This window comes from Musa acuminata, chromosome BXJ3-1 (assembly GCF_036884655.1).
Source record: "Musa acuminata AAA Group cultivar baxijiao chromosome BXJ3-1, Cavendish_Baxijiao_AAA, whole genome shotgun sequence".
NCBI classification, from domain to species: domain Eukaryota; kingdom Viridiplantae; phylum Streptophyta; class Magnoliopsida; order Zingiberales; family Musaceae; genus Musa; species Musa acuminata.
Window position 1 is genome coordinate 6,156,095 of NC_088349.1, and position 8,928 is coordinate 6,165,022.

At 36.5% G+C, this 8,928-nt stretch overlaps 2 protein-coding genes across 3 annotated transcripts; both read left to right on the forward strand.

Annotated features, from left to right (window-relative positions):
• Positions 1-216: 216 nt before the first annotated feature.
• LOC135628535 (protein PHR1-LIKE 2-like) lies at positions 217-4,196 on the forward strand. Of its 2 annotated transcripts, none has more exons than XM_065135259.1 (6): positions 217-518; positions 1,903-1,979; positions 2,095-2,119; positions 2,749-2,818; positions 2,945-3,014; positions 3,662-4,196. In XM_065135259.1, the coding sequence occupies exons 1-6, from the start codon at positions 356-358 to the stop codon at positions 3,974-3,976; spliced, it is 720 nt and encodes a 239-aa protein (XP_064991331.1). In that variant the 5' UTR covers positions 217-355; the 3' UTR covers positions 3,977-4,196. The 2 variants fall into 2 exon arrangements, with proteins under 2 accessions (XP_064991331.1, XP_064991330.1); XM_065135258.1 differs by having other exon boundaries at positions 221-518; positions 2,095-2,149.
• Positions 4,197-4,906: 710 nt separating this feature from the next.
• LOC103984074 (ubiquitin-conjugating enzyme E2 10) lies at positions 4,907-8,307 on the forward strand. The gene is made up of 3 exons (XM_009401498.3): positions 4,907-5,046; positions 6,711-6,934; positions 7,764-8,307. The coding sequence occupies exons 2-3, from the start codon at positions 6,719-6,721 to the stop codon at positions 7,992-7,994; spliced, it is 447 nt and encodes a 148-aa protein (XP_009399773.1). The 5' UTR covers positions 4,907-5,046; positions 6,711-6,718; the 3' UTR covers positions 7,995-8,307.
• Positions 8,308-8,928: the final 621 nt, after the last annotated feature.

Sequence of the window (8,928 nt, forward strand, 5' to 3'; positions counted from 1 at the left end):
TTCTGAGATTCGTTCGGTCGATTCGGACGAGAAGATGAGAGCGTCCTCGTTTCTGTTATTCACTCTTTTGATCGTGTCCTCTTCTCGTTAATTTCTTTGATCGCACATCTCCATCAACAACTATTATGCAATAAAAAAAGCGGAGAGAAAAAAAATACATATAAAAAACCTCCTAGCTTTCTATCTATTGGTCCACTGCCTGCACAAAAAGGGTCCAAATGCCATCTCGAATTAGTACGTGGAGGACAAAATGATATATAACTGGAGCTAAGAGCCAAAAAGGCTCGACCTTTCCCCTTTCTCTGCGGTTGCCTTTCTCCTCCTTTCCAAGATCGCTTTTCCACTAGAAAGGAGGATGTTTTCTGGCTTGATTCACCGACCGGAAGCTTCGATTCCACCGGAGGACGCACACGGCCCCAGCCTGGTACTCACGGCGGACCCCAAGCCGCGCCTCCGATGGACGGCCGACCTCCATGAGCGCTTCGTCGACGCCGTCGCCCAGCTCGGGGGCCCCGAAAGTTCGTACCTTTTTGCCTTTAGTCCCAAGTATTCGATGATTTTCCACCATTAATGACCGAAAGGTGTGGTGGCTTCCGACGATCTATGGTTTGGTGGCCTACTGTTTTCCTCTTAGATTGGCAACCAAGTTTGCGTCTTTTTGTCTTTAGTCTGTAGAACTCGTTGACACTGTCCCATGAATGACGGGTTGGCGCGGCCGCTCTTGCTTTCCTTCTAGATCCCGTTACGAGTTCTTTGATATTGTTGCTTGTTCGTCCTTCTCAAGTATGATGCCTCCCGAATCCGCTCCAAAATTTGTCTCTTAAGAGGGATCACTCAACTCAAATGGCAGGTAGGCCATTGCTTTATGTTGCAACGAGTTTTGAACTCTTGACACCCTTGTATAATTCCAGAAAATGGAAGTTATCAGAATTGAGAAGTTTGATTTGTTTACGCAGACAAATTAAATAGATCCTGCAATTTGTTTTATATGAACAACTCATGCCACAGAAAACGAGATCAAAGATGCCCTAGAAATGATGAATCTGATAATGTTGTAGGCCCAAATATCGTCCCTGTTTATATATGGCAGATCTACTATGTAAAATACGCAAATGCTACAACAACAACAAAGTCCCAACTATTTCGGGTAGGCTATAAAGATCTTTTGCTGCCATTGAGATCCATAAAATATACAAATCATTATTGGATTTAAACTTATTATCTAAGAAGTATAAAATTAGAATAGATTGGTTAAACTAACATATGAAGAGCAATATATTAAATGAATATTTTGGAAAACAGTTCTTTGCTTTATGCCAAAGATCAATCATGTGTAGTATTTATGTACTAATATAAGTTGCATGTGATTGATTTCGAGAAGAGAGAGGATGCATATTTTGTATATCGATACTGGGCAGTTAGTAGACTATAGACTGCATAAGAGTGATATAACTGAGTTTCTTATCTCATTAGTTCTCACTTTTGTTGGCCCTAATTCACTGCATAATGAGAATAAAGAGAACTTGGGTCTGTTACTGTACCATTCTCTGTTTATGATGGTCAAAATATTTGTTCTGAGGTTTGTTTGCTTACATAACTGTTCTGTACATGATTTCTCATGTAAATGAACTTCAATTACGAAAATTTAGTTTCTGTTTGCTGCTATAATGTAGGTATTGAGTATATTATGTTTTTCTTTTTATTTAGGCATTCATTTTTATGGTTGGTCTCTTTGTAGATGGATACACATTCTTTACAACATTACTTACCAATGCTATCACAGGAGTATAGTATATACAGAACCCTAAATACCTCACCTAGTTCTGTCATATTTTAGAATTTTGTCGAGGTTGTAAACTGTTGGTTCTAATTTACCATTTGACTGTAACATGATTACGACAGAGGCAACGCCAAAGGCTATCATGCGGACAATGGGTGTTAAAGGACTCACTCTTTTTCACCTCAAGAGTCATCTTCAGGTACTGATAGACATGTCAAAATTAATTCATTTCATGAAGTTCCATGTAGCCCTTTTTGTTGCTAAACTCTTAATTGTTTTCTCCAGAGTAACTTGTTTCATGTTAATGTTTCCAGAAATACAGACTAGGAAAGCAATCAGGTAAAGAAATGACTGAGCAGTCAAAGGATGGTGAGTCCATAAGTTTATCTTCTTTTCTCTTATCTATGTTCAAATTCTCTTATTGTTCATTACCTGCGCTTTCAAAAGGTTCCAAATAATTCAACAAATGACTTTGTTAGATATAGACATTCGGATTTCCTGTCTTCACTATGTAGATGCTATATTGGTTGGAGTTTGTCTCAGTTCAAGCTTAATTAGCTGGTTTATTTAAGACTCAATCACTCTCTTGAATTCCCTATTAAAGTCTCGATGCTGTTAACAAATCTTGCCACACATTTACTTCAAAAAGGTTTCTCGTGAGCTGCCACATGAGACTACAACACGGCTGATTGAATCTCAAAGTGAATGCAAAGACAAATTCCTGAATGAGGTTACTTTTGTACCACCCATCCTCAAAGTAGTATCTGGAATATCCAATTTTTACACGAGAAAATTGGTGGACTCAATTATATGGAGCACAAATTTCTATCATTCAGTATAAATGATCTTGCAAAAGCCTGATTTGTTTTTACATATATACATTTATTTCATTATTCTTTCCACTAATCATTTAATTTTACTAGAACCTTATCTGACATTGTCTTTAATTCTTTCAATCCAAATCTCAGCTTCCTACCTTTTAGAGAATCCAGGCAGCAGTGCTTTGTCTCCAAGAGTGCCTACTCCTGATGTGAATGAGTAAGATAGCAGTATCATGTCTTCCTAAGTTTGAGTTGTTTTGCATCGATTAATAATTCAAAATATTGTATGGTGCATGGCTCCGGGGTCGGAAAACACTAACATGATTTGTGCTCTTGCTTTTAGGGGTCAGGAAGTCAAAGAGGCACTTCGAGCACAGATGGAAGTGCAAAGAAGACTCTATGAACAAGTGGAGGTAATCTAGTTCTCTTTGCTTTCATTTTGGTTCTTCAACATTTTTTTTTTATGGCTTAATGTAACAATTAGGCATCTTCTGGTCCAACATTATTAAATTGGGCCTTTAGTCTTTACAAATATTGCTAAGCAACATCAGGTTATAACAAATTTTCCTACTTTCTATTTTTTGTGAACATAGGATACATATATACACATATTTTATATGCTTATATAAACACAAACATGCTTATATATATATATATATATATATATATATATATATATATATATATATACATGGACATGTATATCTATATATGTATGTCATAAACATATGCATATGCAGGAAGGTGCTTAGTATTTTGGAATGCTTTTGTCCATCTTTATTCTTTGGCTGTGATTATACAACTTATAGATCTATTAGTTTCTCTAATGAGTCTACCCTGTCTTGCTTGAGGTAAATTTACATTTAATTAGTACCTAGGACTAGTAATTTGTAAGAATCCATCCATCTGCTGCTCAAGCAAAACATATCAACCTGGAGTGGACATTGGACTTAAAAAACAACTATAATCATGGATCTGCTTGTTTTGTCTAAACCATTATCCCTGCCAATTGAATACTTGATTCTATCATCCTAATTGTTGAACGCATCTATTTGATCAGGTTCAGAAGCATGTGCAGATTCGAATGGATGCTTACCAGAAGTATATTGACTCCTTATTAGCAAGGGCATGCAAGATAGCCTCAGAGCAAATTGCTTTAAATAGTTTTGGCACGGCCGAGCATGAACTTCCAGACATGACACCCAGAGTTGTTTGCCCCCCTTCTAGTCCGCTGAGTCCATCCATCCTCCATCAGTTATCAGTGAGCTCGATCAACTTGCAGAGCCCTGGTTGCAAGACTTCTCCATCATCATCAGCAATCGAAGGTCAGCTCTTTTGTCAGAAGCCACCTGAGCTAAAGAACAAACCTTGCTGAAGGACTGTTAAAATTCGTTACTTGCTAGCAAACCTTGCCGACCAAGAAGTTCCATGTAACTTGGGAACTGAAAACTAGCTTGATTACTGGAATCATGGAAAGTGATACCTCCTTGTAAGCTGATTGTGACAACTACTGCTGCTCCTCCAAAATTGTTGTGTAATGGTTTTTGGTTTGCTTATCTACTACTGTGCCTCCATGAAAGGAAGTTGCTTGATAATTGATGTTCTTTATCTGATTAGATTGTTGAGGGACTTAAAAAGGATTGGAATGCCCTCAACTCTCTATAACTTCATAATAGCTATTTTCTTATCGATCCTCAGTTCGATTAGTGCTTATGAGTTTTTTTTTTTTAAGTATTCTTAACTTTTTATTTATTAATCAGCGTTATTTGAATTTTCTTTAAGGGCATTTATTTTTTATTAAAAAAAAAATGAAGAGTCTATTATATTTGTTATTCTCTCATCCTTTCCACGTGTCTATTCTAATTTTTTACCATCTTCTTTTTCAATATATTATAAAATTTTTTTAGAATATATTCTTATTTTTATTTTGGACACAACATATCATTATTTAAAAAACAAGAAATTAACAAATCATTTCATCAATTTCTGATCTGATTCCGATAGTTATGATTGTAAGCACTGCAGAGCATATTCCAGTTCCCAAACTTGTAATGATTTCTAACATAGATATGATTAGAAAAAGAATATAATAAACTATCATATAAGGAAAAATATTAATCTCTAATGATCATGGCATTAACATGTCACAATCTAATTATGTAGCAAAACATTAGTTAGTTCGATGAGTGGAGATGAAGTTGCCTCCCATTCTACATCGTGCCTTAGAAATAGATTAAGCTGTTAATTACTAATCGTGTACATAATGTATATAATTGAATCTGACCGCATACGGCTCATCGAGGGGAACAATTGGAACCGGGAGGTGACCAGACCGCGAAGCGTGCGCCTAAAGGCGAAATGTCTTCTGCCTTTACCTTCCCTCCTCTCCCGATCTCGACTGCGATCCGGCAGTCCAGCGCGTCGTCGATCAGATTCTTCCAACCCGTAAGCAAAATCGCCTCCTTTTTCTCCTCAATCGCAGCTTAGATGTTCTCCAATGCCAGCTCTTAAGCATCCATCTTCTCCCCTTGTCTTAAAGAATTGTCTTGTTTTGATGGTTACACAAGCCTAGAAATAGAGCCTATCTGAATTTGTTGGAAATATTGGGTTTTTCGTGTGGGTATTGTTTAGATCTCGTCGATCTGTCACGAATTAGCTCGTCGTCTCGCAATCTCTTGGAGTCGAATGGACTTCAGCGAGTGATTTGGTTAATTTTGATATCTAGAAGAAGGGTCTGTAGTATTTCTGCTCATTTTAGAGTTGTAGGCTTTGTTTTATTTAGTCCTTGGAACCAAAGTTTCAGTTTTTATTTCGACGGATCATATCTGAAAGCGGAAAGCTGATTCAGATTTTATGGGTCACGATTTGGGTACCGTATATCACCTGGACAAAATACATCAGTTGATGTTAATAATAGTAAACTCCTCAGACCCTTATAAGCCGATGTACAGGTGTAACACTCAAGGAACCCTTGTAAGTCAATCTTAATCTTACCTACTTCCGATGCGAAATTAATCGGGGTCCAGTAATGTAGATATAGTTCCAATAGTTTCACTCCTCACTAGACATCCACATGAACAATGGAAAGGATAGAGAGAAAGCAAGATGTGATTTTGGTTGGAAGGTGAAAATAATTACTGTGATAATTATAGACATTAGGGAAATATAAGGAAAATGATTGTTAATATGAGTTGGTAAAACTATTGAACAATAGAAAGGACTAATTCATACAGGATGATGGTAATAAAGTTAGGAAATGAGGAATCAAGTAAAGTATTGAGGTGGATCGGTCGATGATCTTGATAAAGTATGTGAAGTTGATGACAGTCCCAATATTTTTGAAACATCATCATCTTAAGAACACATGCGGTGCACATCATATCATTATATGTTTCTGTATGTGCTACATTTGTGTGATTAACTCTTAACAATCTTTTGGGCTTTACATCTTAGAAGTCTTGATCATACAAAAATAACTTTTCTATATTGGTCATTGTCATAAATCTGTTGAGCGGTAGTTATATCCTTTTTTTGTGTATGTCTGAGAGCTTTAATTTCCAGGATGTTTCCATATGTTTGTACTTTGTGTCTTCACTGCTGTGCTCGTGTGTGCCAGAAGCACCAACTGCTACATAATTTATGCAAGAAGCTATTTATCTTCACTAAAGCTTCTAAGTTGGTTAGTTGGCAGGTGTCCTGCCATCAAGATTGTATTTTGACTTAAGGAACTTATAATATTACTGGTCATTGATTTTTATGATCCTGCTAGTTCTTTCTGTCATGAAGCTTTATAGAACTAAAGAGATGCCTTGCAATGATTTGAAAAGTAACTATTTGACCACTTATATTTGGAAACCACTAGTCTGGATATCTGTTGTCCACTTGTCTCTTATCTAAATTTCTGCAACTTACTGCATAGGTTAAGGGGTGATCAATTTCAGGGATTTTCTTGTGATTGAGTTGGCTTATCAGTGTCCTCAGCTGTTGCCTTTTATGTTCTGCAAATTATGCTCCTAAAGATTTAGATTATTTTTCATTTTATCTAAGGAAAAGTTTTTTGTTTATTTGTAGAGATATTCCCTAGTCTGATGTCTTTTTTGAAAATTCAGGAGGCACTATGGCTAGCAAACGGATTCAGAAGGAACTAATGGATTTACAGAGGGATCCTCCAACATCATGCAGTGCTGGACCTGTTGGTGAAGATCTGTTCCATTGGCAGGCAACAATCATGGGTCCCTCAGATAGTCCTTATGCTGGCGGGGTGTTCTTTGTTAAGATACATTTTCCACCTGACTATCCATTTAAGCCTCCGAAAGTCAATTTCCAGACAAAGGTGAGCAGAAACCAGTAATATGTATATATATTTTTTGATTTGCAGAATTTGTGCTTTATGATCTGACTATAAAGGTATTATGATTCTACTAATTGCTAATTGTTGTTATCAACATAACTATTTGACCCAAGTAATTGAGATTGCTATACTTTGGATTATTTTGATATTCATTTTACATACTCAAGTTCCCTGACAAATTCTTATGGCTATGGAAAATGGAAACTAAAATCAGTATCTTTATGTTATACTATTTAATAAACTGACACTGACATTAATCCATCTGTATGTGGAGAACAAGCATCTTTTATGAGTAGGTGATAGAAGCCTGAAGGGTAATTTTGAAATTCTACTATCTGTTAGTTTGAACTGTTATGACATGTTAACTAATTGCTGGGGGAATATCCAGTCTGTCATATCAATCCAAGAAACACTGCTGATTTGCTGGCTATGGTGCCAAGAAACTTGCAGTAATCATTGTGTGGGTTTCCAAATTATGCTCATGCTTTGCATTTCTTAGTGATCTCACTTCACTTACTGTGAACATTTTGAAGTGTCCTGCACTTTGTGCCACTGAATAATTTGAAGATATATATATATATATATATATATAGTTGTAGGTGTTCTTTTGTAGGTGCTTAGAGAGGAATAGTTTATATTCCTATTTGAAGGATTGTTCATTAGATTATTTTGTTAATTACATGGACATAGTATCTTGTCAAGTCTTATTTCTAGAATATGGATCAATTGTCAGTGAAATCTGCAACATTAAGCTAGATTTAAATAAAATGAGTTTGCTCATGCAAAAGGGTCCTTTACTAAACCGATGCAGGTTTATCACCCAAACATCAACTCGAACGGAAGCATCTGTCTAGACATCCTCAAGGAGCAGTGGAGCCCAGCGCTGACATTATCGAAGGTCCTCCTCTCCATCTGCTCCCTTCTCACAGACCCCAATCCTGATGATCCTCTCGTCCCTGAGATTGCTCACATGTATAAGACACAGAGTTCTCGCTACGAGGAGACGGCTAGGGCATGGACCCAGAAATATGCCATGGGCTAATCTGACCAACTCAAGTCCAAACCATGTGGAATGTCTTTGTGAGAACCATGAAGATCAAATCTTCTGTTTCATGATGTGTGAGGGGACTGTTCTAAAACATCAAACCTGAGTTCATGGCATGGCATGATGTGAATGTACAAAATCCAAAATGGGATGTCGAATGTGTTTGTGATAACTAAGAATATGAAATCTTCTGTTTCATGATGTACAGAGAGGATTGTTCTGAAACATCAACCTGAGCAAGCTCATGGCATGCTCTGGATGTATATTAGTTTGGAATTGTATGACTCGGATGCGGGTTTTTCTCTTGATAGATAGATTTTGCATCGGCACCTCAATATAAACAGTGTTTTAAATCATCCTTGAAACTTCTTATAATTGCTTTTATCGGAACGTGTAAAATATAAAACATAAGATTATAACTGCATAATTTTAATTGTTGGAGCAAAGATATAAGGGAATAATTCGTAGAATTGGCAGTAGAAGTACTGTAGCATGACACCAAAATCATCGCTGTTGACATAAATGAACAGCTTGGGAGTTTTTATGCGTCAAGGAAATGTAATACCAACATCAAAAGTAGAAATTATTAGTTATCATAGTGCCCATGTATTATATGAGAAAATTCTAGATATTAGAGAACCAAACAAGAAAAATTATAGGTAAACTCAAAAGGAGGGGTAGTAAAAGAAAGAACCCTTTGGAACGAGAAAAAAAAATTGAACCTCAAATTATTATTATTATTTTCTCACACTTCACTACATCAAACTAATTTCCTTTTACATATGTCACAAAGATTTCTGACCTTGGATGTACGATACGATGCTTACACTTGCTTCTGTAGCTAGTCTTAGGATTCGCATATTGACAAATGATCAATGATGCAAATCCATTTCGAATCCCCCAAGTTTCCCAATATCACAAAGAAATGACA